We start from the raw sequence: 14175 nt of genomic DNA, 5'->3' as shown, positions 1-14175 counted from the left end.
TACATCCTCCCTGTACTGCAGTTTGATTTGAGAGCACACAATCTTAAACATTGCTATACAATAAAATAAAATTAAAGTGTATTTATTAAAAATTAAATAATATTTTGTAATTTAACATAAAATGAACAAGATACATATTGTCTATTAATTACATTTTTTAAATATTATATTCATTAATTTTTTTATTTATTTTATCTTTAAAAATACAACTTTTTTGTATACATCCTCCCTGTACTGCAGTTTGATTTAGGAGCACATCACCTCAAACATTACTATACTTATTACCACAATGTGTGTACAAAGTGAGTCGTTTTAAAAGTGTTGCGTGCCATGAGTGTTGTTTTTATTGTCATTTACAAAGATTAAAAAAACAAAAAGACATATTTGTTACTTCCACTTACAGACTGAAGCGTGCAGCGAGCCATGTTAGCGTACGTCTGCGCGCTTACTGTGCACGGCCGAGTACATAAATAGGACGCGGGGCTGAGTCATTGTCTTCTCGCCGCAGACCAGCGGCGTCCGTCTCCTCGCCCTCCCACTCGGTCTCTGGGAATGAGGCGCAGCTCCGAGCCGTGTTTGAGGAACACGTTCCCTGCAACACGAGACACAACCTGTGAGTGAGTGTGTTAAAAAGTGCAATTAGCGTAAAACTACATTAGTGACAAAGTCTTGGTTGTGTTTATTTGTACATTTTTTTCCACATTTTGTTATGTTACAGCCTTATAATGGAATACATTCATTGTAGTCCTCAAAATTCTACAAACAATTCCCCTTAATGACAATGTGAAATGGTTTATTTTCAATATTTTTGCAAATTTATTAAAAAAAAACACAAAAATCAGGATGTATAGAGAAATCTTGATGAAAACCAACACTTCCCATCCAACCTGATGGAGCTAAAGAGGTGCTGCAAAGAGGAATGGGCGAAAAATATGAGGTTGTAATTGCCGCCAAAGGTGCATCAACAAAGTATTGAGCAAAGGCTGTGGATATTTATGTACATGTTAGCTTCTTTTTAGTTTTAATACATTTGCAAATTCTAAAAAACAAAAAAACAATCGTCACATTGTCACTATAGGGCAAGGGGTCGGCAACCCGCGGCTCCGGAGCCGCATGCGGCTCTTTGATCACTCTGATGCGGCTCAGCTGCTTACTTGCCGAACCCCCCTGATTTTCCCGGGAGACTTCCAGATTTCAGTGCCTCTTGCAGAAATCTCTCGGGATTAAAATTCTCCGATTTTCACCCTTACAATAATAATAAGGGCGCACCATGATGGTACAGTATTTATTACACTCTACTATCTGTATTAACAGCGTGCCAGCCCAGCCTCTTGATATATGCATCCTCTGCTTGCACACGCGAGTGACAGCAAGGCATACTTGGTCAACAGCCACACAGGTTACACTGACGGTGACCATATAAAACAACTTTGACACTCTTACTAATAATGCGCCACGCTTTGAACCAAAACCAAACAAGAATGACAAACACATTTCGAGAGAACATCTGCACCTTAACACAACATAAACACAACAGAATAAATACCCAGAATCCCATGCAGCCCTGACTCTTCCGGGCGACATTATAATAATAATAATAATAATAACTGGGATTTATATAGCACTTTTCTAAGTACCCAAAGTCGCTTTACATGTAGAACCCATCATTCGTTCACACCTGGTGGTGGTAAGCTACTTTCATAGCCACAGCTGCCCTGGGGTAGACTGACGAAAGCGTGGCTGCAATTTGCGCCAACGGCCCCTCCGACCACCACCTGTCATTCATCATTCAATTCACCGGTGTGAGTGGCACCGGGGGCAAAGGGTGAAGTGTCCCGCCCAAGGACACAACGGCAGCGATTTTTGGATGGTAAGAGGCGGGGAGCGAACCTGCAACCCTCAGGTTTCTGGCACGGTTGCTCTACCCACTACGCCATGCCGTAGTGGGTATTATACACCCCTGCTACCACCAAACCCAGCCCCCACCCTGCTCCCTCACACATCAACCCCCCCTCTGTGCGTCCGTTGCGGTGGGCGGGGTTTGGTAGCGGGGGTGTATTGTATAATGTAGCCCGGAAGAGTTAGGGCTACATGGGATTCTGGGTATTTGTCCTGTTGTGTTTATGTTGTGTTACGGTGCAGATGTTCTCCCGAAATGTGTTTGTCATTCTTGTTTAGTGTGGGTTCACAGTGTGGCGCATTATTAGTAAGAGTGTTAAAGTTTTTTGGTTTTTTTTTATTTATACCGACACCGTCAGTGTAACCTGTGTGGTTGTTGACCAAGTATGCTTTGCTGTCACCTACGTGAACAAGATGTGGCTGATCAGGCACCCTGTTTGTAGTGGTTGCTACATGCTGTACCATCTCGGCACGCATGACGCTGACAAGCTTCAATCATATAAAACCTGCGTGCCGCACCAGCATTCAAATTCCATATTAAAGTATGGGCAGCGTGTCTGAGACCCCTAGTTTATACATAGCACAAAGCAAAAAAACCCAAACTTATTATGCAGTGTTATTTCATTTTAAATTTCAAAATTTTTTTGTGGCTCCCATTGTTATCTTTCATTCGTGAAACTGGTCAAAATGGCTCTTTGACTGGTAAAGGTTGCCGACCCCTGCTATAGGGGTATTGTGTGTAGAATTTTGAGGGAAAACAATTCCATTTTGAAGTAAGGCTGTGACCTGAGAGAATGTGGAACAAGTGGAGTGTTGTGAATACTGGACGCAGCAGATCTGCGAGGGCTGTCGCTGGCCGTGGTGCTGAAGTAGCACTTTCTGCCTTCCATAATTAAACTACAAGCTGACACCACGTCTTCTGATAGAAACTCTGACAGTCGAAACCTTTCAGACTTCCCAGAACAAAGTGCGTCATTGAAAAAGTTTCGGACATTTAAAAAGGCGAAGACAAGAGGCCAGGGTTGACTATGATAACATATTTGCGTGCGTATGGTCAGACATCGATTATTCAGTTCAAGTTTCAATCATTCAGACATTTTTTATACAAATAGTCTGGAATGGAAGAGGGAGAAGCTGAACTTTATTACACCTATCCCAATGTTTACAACTAGAGATGTCGGATAACCCGCCGATATTATCAGACGATAAATGCTTTAAAATGTAATATCGGAAATTATCGGTATCGGTTTCAAGAAGTAAAGCGGTACATATCCGGTAAAACACGGACGTAGGGCATACTTGCCAACCCTCCAGATTTTCCCGGGAGACTCCCGAATTTCAGTGCCCCTCCCGAAAATCTCCCGGGGCAACCATTCTCCCGAATTCCTCCCGATTTCCACCCGGACAACAATATTGGGGGCGTGCCTTAAAGGCACTGCCTTTAGCGTCCTCTACAACCTGTCGTCACGTCCACTTTTCCTCCATACAAACAGCGTGCCGGCCCAGTCACGTAATATATGCAGCTTTAACACACACATAAGTGAATGCAAGGCATACTTGGGTCAACAGCCATACAGGTCACACTGAGGGTGGCCGTATAAACAACTTTAACACTGTTACAAATATGCGCCACACTGTGAACCCACACCAAACAAGAATGACAAACACATTTCGGGAGAACATCCGCACCGTAACACAACATAAACACAACAGAACAAATACCCAGAACCCCTTTGCAGCATTAACTCTTCCGGGATGCTAAAATGCAGTGACGTGCGGTGAGGTTGATGGCACTGACTTCATCACAGTCAGATTTACAAACATATGAACCCTAAAGAGTATCTTATTCACCATTTGATTGGCAGCAGTTAACGGGTTATGTTTAAAAGCTCATACCAGCATTCTTCCCTGCTTGGCACTCAGCATCAAGGCTTGGAATTGGGGGTTAAATCACCAAAAATTATTCTCGGGCGCGGCGCCGCTGCTGCCCACTGCTCCCCTCACCTCCCAGGGGGTGAACAAGGGGATGGGTCAAATGCAGAGGACAAATTTCATTACACCTAGTGTGTGTGTGACAATCATTGGTACTTTAACTTAACTTTAACTTTACACATACAAACTGTAGCACACAAAAAAGCACATTTAATAAAAAAAACGTTATTACGGTCTTACCTTTACTTATAAATGAAGTCCATGCGCCGCAACTAAAGCCCTCACTTAAACTTTCCACGTGCAAGATTGAATCTATTTAAAAAAGTGTAACCGAGGGTTTATAAATGTCACCTATACTGTATGAAACTACAAAATAAACTCCAGTTTACACGAGGACCACTTTATTTATCTTCTTTCAAAAACCTCCGCTCCACTCCGTGTCATCACTTCCGCTCTTCGCGCCTTCAAAATAAGAGCTCAAGGCATATACTGTATAACAGCGCATAACGGGAACTTAACATCACAAAGAGAAAAGCCCATGAAAATAGGTTACAAAAGTTATTTAATAAGAAGCCAAAAAGTGCAAAAACAATAATGTTCGTGTTGGAGGAGTTGTGAATTAGGTACACCTGCAGTCTGCAGGTGTACCTAATGTTGTGGCCCTGCAGTCATTCACAACTCCTCCAACATGAACATTATTGTTTTTGCACTTTTTGGCTTCTTATGAAATAACTTTTTTAAATAGATTCAATCTTGCACGTGGAAAGTTTAAGTGTGGGCTTTAGTTGATATAACAATTCTACGGCGGGGGTGCAGGAGGCGGGATTACTGGAGCCTCAGCCAGTGCGTCTTTTGCAGCCGTTTTATGATCGCTCAGCACAAGAAATACTTTACACACATACAGTTGTTGACAAAATACACTGTACATTATATACCTCAGCTAACTAAACTATGGAAATGTATAATATAATTCATATAGCAATACGGTCTCACTGCACAGCAGGCCAGCAGTTAGCCGAGTCCGCAATTCATGTTGAGGCACTGAGTGACGTGCCTCAACTGGCTGCTGATCACCGCACCGTCTCTTCTCAGTATTTGAACGGCAAATGTGAAAATTCTGCGATTTTGAATAAAAATAATCTAAAACTGGTGAAGTTAAATGGAAAATAACTTTATAGTATAATCACTGGATAGATATAACAATTTAATTATTTTTTTTTCTTTTTACATTGTTTTTCTTTCCATGATGGCAGGTGAGGCCCTGTCCGAAATTCCAAGCTGCTGTTTTGAGGCATGTTAAAAAAAAATAATGCACTTTGTGACTTCAATAATAAATATGGCAGTGCCATGTTGGTATTTTTTTTCCATAACTTGAGTAGATTTGTTTTGGAAAACCTTGTTACATTGTTTAATGTAGTGGTTCTCAAATGGGGGTACTTGAAGGTATGCCAAGGGGTATGTGAGATTGTTTTTAAATATTCTAAAAATAGCAACAATTCAAAAATCCTTTATAAATATATTTATTGAATAATACTTCAACAAAATATGAATGTAAGTTCATAAACTGAACATCAAATCAAGTAGGCTATTCCATTCATTACAATGCAACAATGCAATATTCAGTGTTGACAGCTAGATTTTTTTGTTAGATTTGTTCCATAAATATTGTTCTATAAATATTGATGTTAAAGACTTCTTTTTTTGTGAAGAAATGTTTAGAATTAAGTTCATGAATCCAGGTGGATCTCTATTACAATCCCCAAAGAGGGCACTTTAAGTTGATGATTACTTCTATGTGTAGAAATCTTTATTAGGGCCCGCATGGCCCATTGTATTATGCAATGGGACATAAGGACCTATTGAATCTGTAAGGTTTTATTCTTTATTCTTCCGCCGCCACATTAAACTGTAATTTGACCCACTTAACATGCTTCAAATCTCACCATATTTGACCCACACATCAGGACCTGCGAAAATGACCTTTTTAAAAAAAAAACCAAACCTCAAAACTCAAAATTGCGCTCTAGCGCCCCCTAGAAAAAAAAAAAAACTAGACTGCCTGTATCTCCCACTAGGAAGATCGGAGAGACATGAAACAAAAACCTGTATGTAGGTCTGACTTAGACCTAGTTTTCATAATTGTATATCATCGGGCAAAAATCAACAGGAAGTTGGCAATTCCCCCTTCAAACAAAAAAGTACTAAAAACAGTCACTTTTGCCTCTTTGAGCTGTAATTTGACCCCCTTAACATGCTTCAAAACTCACCGAACTGAACACACACATCAGGACTGGCAAAAATTGCGATCTAATAAAAAAATCTAACCCCAAATCTCAAAATTGTGCTCTAGCGCAATTTTTTAATGAAACGCACAAAATACTGCTCCTCGGATGAAAAAACTGACAAAATTGCCTGTAACTCCCACTGGGAAGGTCGGAGAGACATAAAACGAAAACCTCTATGTAGGGTTCACTTAGACCTACATTTCATAAATTGACAACCCCCAGCAAAAATCTACAGGAAGTTTGCTATTCCCCCTTCAAAACAAATTTTTTGTAAAAACCGGTCACCTTCCTTCAAAAACTATCTCCTTTGAGCGCGTTTGTCGTTTCGGCTTCAAACTAACACAGGAGAGAGATTAAACCCTTGTGTATAAAATAACAGAACAGCGTTTTAATACCTGCTCCGGTTTTGATTTTATGACCCTTCGAAAACCCGCTGTTTTTTTAAGATGGCTGCTTAAAAGCAGGAAGCACCAGCGTGCCTACACAATGCAGACAAGGTAGGTACACTAGACAAAAGTATTGGGACACTTATGACTACCACCGGACAAAAGTATTGGGACACTTAGGCCGAAAACTGGACAAAAGTATTGGGACACTTAGGCCGAAAACTGGACAAAAGTATTGGGACACTTGGGACTAAAACTGGACAAAAGTATTGGGACACTTAGGACTAGCACCTGCCAAATACGCGGGCCCGACCAACGCTGCTTGCAGCTTTAATTTATAATTGAATCGCTTGTTTATTTTTCAACAAGTTTTTAATTATTTTTATATCTTTTTTTCCAAATAGTTCAAGAAAGACCACTACAAATGAGCAATATTTTGCACTGTTATACAATTTAATAAATCAGAAACTGATGACATAGTGCTGTATTTCACTTCTTTATCTCTTTTTTTCAACCAAAAATGCTTTGCTCTGATTAGGAGGTACTTGAATTAAAAACATTTTCACAAGAGGTACATCACTGAAAAAAGGTTGAGAACAACTGGTTTAATGCATCCAGCGGGGCATCACAACAAAATTAGGCATAATAATGTGTTCATTCCACGACTGTATATATATTGGTATCGGTTGATATCGGAATCGGTAATTAAGAGTTGGACAATATCGGAATATCGGCAAAAAAGCAATTATCGGACATCTCTACTAATAATGCATATCTTTAATAATGATCAGTAAAATAAAGCACAATTCTGAAAAGTATGTGAATCTTGATCGTATTGGTCAGAACTGAGATTCTCTGGGAGAACTTTTGAGCTCATATGTTAAATAAATTATTATAATATTTTTTTTTGGAATGTAGTTGGACTCCTCCCGGCCTCGTTGTGCTTGAAAAGGAATGCATGAATGGTCTTTTTGCCGTTCGTCCTGGAAAGACCTTGATTCTTCTAATAATGATGTATCACAATCAATGTTATGAATTATTGACCTGTTTAAGGCTCCAATATTTCACTTTTCTATTTTTTTTTGAAGGGAGGGGGCATATTTTTTTGACAAAAAGGGTATAAAACATACAAAAACATTTAAAAAAAAAAGTACTTAAAATCAATGAATATATTTAAAATTGATCTAGAAATTTTAGTGTTCAAAGTACGTGAAAAATAATATATGAATTACTTTTAACACTTGAGGGTGGAAGAGACCTACAATGTGGATTTTCATTAAAAACGCTCAATGTTCAAAAAATAATGAGGAATTAAAATTAGATGGCTTTTTTGCCGAAATCCGATATTGTCCAACTCTTGATTACCGATTCCGATGTCAACCGATACCGATATATACAGTCGTGGAATGAACACATTATTATGCCTAATTTTGTTGTGATGCCCCGCTGGATGCATTAAACAATGTAACGAGGTTTTCCAAAATAAATCAACTAAAGTTATATATAAAAAAAAAAAGTGTCATGTCTGTGTAATCATGTTTTGTTTTGTTTATTTATTGGACTCTTTAGTTTCTGGCTTTTCACTCCCTTGTCTTGTTTCCATGGTTACCCATTAGTTTCACCTGTTCCACGTTTGGACTCATTGTGCACTCTTGTTTGTCACCATAGCAACCCATTAGTTTTCACCTGCCCTCACGACTCACGCACCTGTCTTTAATCATGTCACTATTATTTAAACCCATTGTTGCCAGGAAGTCTCCCTGGCGACATCATACCCCTGACTTCCCGCATTCATACTCTGTCTACCTCTGCGCACTTCATGCCTTGTCCAAGTAAGTTTTTTTTATTATTATCAAAAAAAAAGGAATAAATGAAAGCGCGCACAGTGGCGGAGAATAAACTATGAAACCAAAAGACTATAGCAAAAAAGTACAAATGAAAAGCACGCACAGTGGCGGAGAACAAACTATGAAAAACAAAAAGACTATAAACATGGAACAAAAACTTACTTTGACAAGGGACATGAAGCAGGATCTTAGAGGATGAAGAGAGTACATAAGCATAAATGTGGAGAGGTCGTCAGAACGACAAACTGAAAAGAATGAACTTAAATACTATGGACATGATTAGTGGAAGCAGGTGCGTGACTCAAAACGTGAAACAGGTGCGTGACGTGACAGGTGAAAACTAATGGGTTGCTATGGGGACAATCAAGAGTGCACAATGAGTCCAAACGTGGAACAGGTGGAACTAATGGGGTAATCATGGAAACAAGACAAGGGAGTGAAAAGACAGAAACTAAAGAGTCCTATAACTAAACAAAACATGACTTAAAACAAAACATGATTACACAGACATGACAAAATGCCAACATGGCACTGCCATATTTATTATTGAAGTCACAAAGTGCATTTTGTTTTTTAACATGCCTCAAAAACAGCAGCTTGGAATTTGGGACATGCTTTCCCTGAGAGAGCATGAGGAGGTTGAGGTGGGGTGGGGTTGAGGTAGGGGGTATATTGTAGCGTCCCGGAAGAGTTAGTGCTGCAAGGGATTCTGGGTATTTGTTCTGTTGTGTTTATGTTGTGTTACGGTGCGAAATGTGTTTGTCATTCTTGTTTGGTGTGTGTCAAGTCAAAGTACAGAGCAGCACAAACACCACTGATTTGTAGAGCACACTCCAGGCCTGAAGGGGCAACAGTGAGAGCTGAGGGCTGAAAATCTCCACCTGCTTCCAACAGATTGGTTTGATTGAGTTCACCTGCTCAGAGCACATGCTCAAAATGTTTGAGCTTCAGTCAGTCACCCCTTTGACATGCTGCTAAGAGTAAGGAAGACAGCTCCTGTTTGGACTCAGAAGACGCAACTGGTGAGGAAACCAAGGGAGAGAAGTTAATTTCACTGGGGAGAATCTTTAAAGAAGATAATTCCACTGATGTTTACACAATTGTTTAAGTTGACTGAAAGTAAATTTAAAAAAGTATCTGTGATGTTTAAGTTTATTCTTATAATTAGGATGGATTGTTTAAATTTCATTTCATTCATATTGTTGGAAATGTTTAAATGTATTCTTAAACCTAGACCTTATCAGTGGAAATTAATTTGGTTGGATTGATTTAAAAGAAAAGCAAAGCCTGTATTATGTTGTATGTTTATGAAACACTAATGTGTTTTTTTTTCTGTTTGGTAAGGTTATCAAACTATTCAACCCCCACTATACTGCTATTCACCTATTCACCTATTCAACCCCCACTATTCGACTATTCATTTTGTTCATCCATTCATCTACACCAATAACCCACTTTATTTTATTGCTTCAAATCAAACATCAATAAATCACAAGGAAAAAGGATTGAGTTGTCCCTTTGAGTCCTTCCTGAGTCCAACTGGCCCTTTCAAGTTCGGGCAAGGCTGTGAAAAAACCTGGAGAACTTGACAGTTGATAACCACCAGCGTGGCAGTGAAGACGAGGATTAAAGGCCTGAAGTCAAAGAAGCTGCTGTCGCAAAGGGAGGTACTTAAAACTGCACCATGGCAAGCGAAGCTCTTGGAAAAACAGTCAAGCAACTGAAGCAAGAGAGGACCGTAGCCAAAAGTGTCTTCACCAAGCAAGCCAACTACCTCAGCAGGGCTGCAGATACCATGATAAAGCAGGAACTACAAGAGGAGTTCTGCAAACTTTCCAGTCTGGCGAGGGATGTCGGTGAAGCAAACGATGACTACGAGACCGGCCTACTGGTGGACATGGAGGCCAAGTCTGAGGAAGGTGATGAAGTGGAACTAAAAATACAGCAGCAAAAAGACATAGAAAAAACCACAGATGAGTGTGAAGCAAGACTGGATGAAGTCCGGAAAAAAGTTCAGCACAACCTTTGGTCCAGATATGGTGAGGACGAAGTCAACTCTGCAATAAATGAGGCAGGGATCGCCAGTGAAGATGTCCGGAGAATGCCTGTGACTGCAATCAACAGAGACGGATATGAGCTGCAGTGGATTGGAGTGAAATCATTGGTCAAAGATGTAATCACAAGCATGACTGAGTGGGAAAGGTGGATTCCAGATGACCAAAGGCAAAGGCTGGAAGGCAGAGTTAAGGACCTGAGGGCACTCAGCAATGTCCTCGAGGCCAGAAGGGCCGAATTCCTAACGGCACAAAGAAGTGCAGAGGAAGAAAGAAGAGGAAGAGAACCCCAGCTCCAACCAACTCCACAGCCGGTGCTGAGAATCAAACCCACCAGTCTACCCAGGTTCTATGGAATCAAAAGGAACTTCCATCGATGGCGTAGTGACTGGGAGAAACTGCAAAGACAGGGAGAGCCGACCGGCTCCATTGAAGTGAAGAAGTTTCAGCTCCTGGACAGTGTTGATGAGCGGATAAGCAGAGAACTACGCCTGTCAACATACAATGATGCGGAAGACATGTTCAGAGTGCTTGAAAACAGGTATGGCAATAAAACCACAATTGCCTTAGAAATAGTTGAAGAACTGGAGAAGATTCCTGCTTTAAAGTCAAACCAGCCAAGGAAAGTGATTGACTTAATCCAAAAGGTGGAAAAGGCCCTGGATGACCTGACAGCGCTGGGAAACATCGGCGCCATCAACAACCCCCTTGTGATCAGGTCAATAGAGAGTAAGCTGCCGGACGACATAAAGAGGGACTGGCTCACATTAATGGTCAACCCAGGAAGCAAAGTGACGGCAGACAATCACTTCGACAGCCTCCTCAAATTCCTGAAGACCCAAGAAGAAATCCTGGAGAAGCTAGAGCAGCTTGGTGTAAGTGAAAGGTCTGAGAAGAAACCTACTTACATGGAAAAGAAGTTTGCCTCTACCAGATTCACAGGCAAAGGCGGATGCGTTGTCTGTGGAGATGAAAAGCACCAGGAGAAGCTCTTCTTTTGCAAGCGGTTCAAAGAACTGAAGCCTGGCGACAAAGTGAAAGCTGTGGAAAAGCTAGGAGCATGCAAAAGGTGCCTAAATTGTCATGAAGAGGAGGAGGAGTGTACGGATACTTACCTGTGCAGGAAGAGGGACTGCAGGAATTCTTCAGGCCACCACTTCTTTCTTTGCCTAAAGGAAGACCCCAAAAGAAGAGAACCTAGGAAAAGAGGAGGACCCAACATCAGACGACAAGCCCTCACTGAGGAGCAAGAAAAGCTGATTTCTGAGCTCACCCCAGAGATGGCTGAAAATTTCAGGAAGGCATTCACCAATGTGGCTGTGAAGACCTACTGTGCTGGAAGGATCCAACCTGGAGTGATGGAGAAGACCTACTGTGCTGGAAAGATCCAACCTGGAGTGATGGATGCAAATACACGTGAGTTACCAGTAATTCTGATGCTGTTGGAAGTAACTAGCAATGCAGGACAGAAAATTGGAACTCTCATTGACCTGGCATCGGACACCAACTACATCACTCACAGAGCTGCCAAAAGACTCGACCTGCGAAATGAAAACGTCACCCTTGTTGTCCAAGGAGTTGGAGGAATGACCATGACGGTAAAGACCAGAAGATATTTACTCAAGGTGAGAGTGAAGACGCCCACAGGCACAGAGAGAGCTCATGAGCTTGTATGCTATGGCTTGGATGAAATTGCCAAAGTGCACAGTGAAATCAAACCTCACCAAATCAGGAAGTTCTTCCCAGACATCAACCTTGAAAATCTGAAAAGACCAAAGCATATTGAGCTTCTCATCAGCCACCGTGAAGGAAGACTCGCTCCACAAAGAGTAAAGGTAATTGGGGACCTGGTGCTTTGGGAAAGCCCATTAGGAATGACTGTTGGGGGAGCACATCCAAACCTCTTTGAAGAAGTGGATGTGGCTATGCATAGATCCAAAACACACTTTGCCCGGTCTATGAGAACTACAGCAGTGAAATATCAGGAAATTGCTGAAACCAAGATGACGACAGCTGGCAGAGAGTTCTTAAACTGGTGGAAATGGGAAAGCATTGGAGCCGCCTGCGAACCCAAGTGCGGGGGATGCCGGTGCGGCAACTGTCAACCAGGAGGAAAAGAAATGACTATAAAAGAGGAAAAAGAGCTGGAAATCATAAGGAAAGGCCTAACCTATGTCAAAGCAGATGCACATAGTGACGAACCACACTGGGACACGAAATATCCCTGGATTGAAGATCCAACCTCGCTGCCCAACAACAGAAGTGCAGTTCAGGCCACTTTCCTGCGGACAGAGAAGCAGCTCAAGAAAGAACCAGAGTGGCGAGTGGCATACACAGCTCAAGTCCATGAGATGGTGGCAAGGAAAGCGGCAAAGAAACTCACCAAAGAGACCATTGCTGGCTGGCAAGGACCAGTGTGGTACGTCAGCCACTTGGTGGCGCCAAACCCGCATTCAGTTACAACACCTGTGCGATTGGTATGGAACAGCAGCCAGAGGTTCCAAGGACGCAGCATGAATGATCTCCTGCTGAAAGGGCCTGATGTCCTCAATCCCATCCGAGCAGTTCTACTCAGGTTCAGAAGAGGAGTCCATGCTGCTCTTGGTGACATTAAAAAAATGTACAATTCTGTGTGGCTAGAAGACCTGGAGATGCACCTCCACAGATTCCTCTGGAGAGACACTGAGGATGGAGAAATTGAGGAATATGCCATCACCAGAGTCAACATCGGTGATCGACCAGCAGGGTGCATCGCACAACTCGCCATGAGAGAGACAGCCAAGCTGCCCAAGTTCGCTCACCTGAAAGAGGAATGTAGGATCGTGGAAGAGGACACGTATGTTGATGATTTGTTGACATCCCATAATGACCTGGAACAGCTGGAGGAAAATACAAGAAGAGTGGAGGAAATCCTAAAGTCAGGCGGGTTCTTTCTCAAGCCTTGGGTCCGATCAGGCCAAAGTGGGAGGCGGGAGTCTGTACCAATAGAGCTGAAATCCTCATCGGACAGGATCCTCATTCTCCCAAATCAGATGAGTGAAGATGAAAACAAAGCCCTTGGTGTTGGATACCTCGTTGGAAAAGACAGACTCTACCCCATGACCTCCATCAATTTCTCAAGAAGAAAGAAGAAGATGAGAATGGGCCAAAATCTCCTGGTGGGAGAGGTGAGAGAAGAAACTCCAGATCCACTGACAAGAAGACAACTGCTTAGCCAGGTCGCTAGCCTGTACGACCCAATAGGTCTTGTCACACCTGCTAAGCAGAAAGGTGCCATTCTTGTCAGGAAAGCTTTTCAAGAAGCAGCTGGAAGCAAAACTCTGACCAGAGACACATGGGACAAACCTTTGTCTGGAAAGTTGAGAGAAGAAGCCATCTCACTGTTTGAGGAATACACGCGCCTCAGCCAAATCACCTTCCACAGAAGCCTCACACCAGCCAATCGGATTGGAAAACCCTGGGGAATAACCTTCTCTGATGGAAGTGACAGAAGCTATGGAGCTGTGGTGTACCTCAGATGGGAGACTGAAGAAGGCATTCAAGTCAGACTGACAGAGTCCAAAGCCAAGCTCACACCCATCGACCAGAAAGGAGAGGCAGTGAAAGCTGAAATCTGTGGTGCTGTCTTTGCTACACGGCTCAGAAGGTATATTGAAAAACACAGTCGGATGGAAATTGAATGTTGGCTCCATCTGCTGGACAGTCAAACTGTTCTGGGATCAATCCAAAGAGAGAGCTACGGATATCAGACCTTCTTCGCAAACAGAGTTGG

The 14175-nt window shown here is 42.0% G+C and overlaps 1 protein-coding gene across 1 annotated transcript in view; it reads right to left on the bottom strand.

Moving 5' to 3' along the window:
• Nucleotides 1-321: 321 nt before the first annotated feature.
• The window catches only part of ufm1 (ubiquitin-fold modifier 1), a 45632-nt gene continuing 31778 nt past the window's right edge, over nucleotides 322-14175 (bottom strand). Inside the window, exon 6 of the mRNA XM_061931313.1 lies at nucleotides 322-592. Coding sequence (XP_061787297.1) covers nucleotides 489-592 — 104 coding nt within the window. The 3' untranslated portion in view covers nucleotides 322-488. The remainder of the gene's footprint in view (nucleotides 593-14175) is intronic.

This window comes from Nerophis lumbriciformis, linkage group LG37 (assembly GCF_033978685.3).
Source record: "Nerophis lumbriciformis linkage group LG37, RoL_Nlum_v2.1, whole genome shotgun sequence".
NCBI lineage: Eukaryota > Metazoa > Chordata > Actinopteri > Syngnathiformes > Syngnathidae > Nerophis > Nerophis lumbriciformis.
Note: the sequence above shows the minus strand (reverse complement) of the source record. Positions and strands in the feature narration are given on the sequence as shown.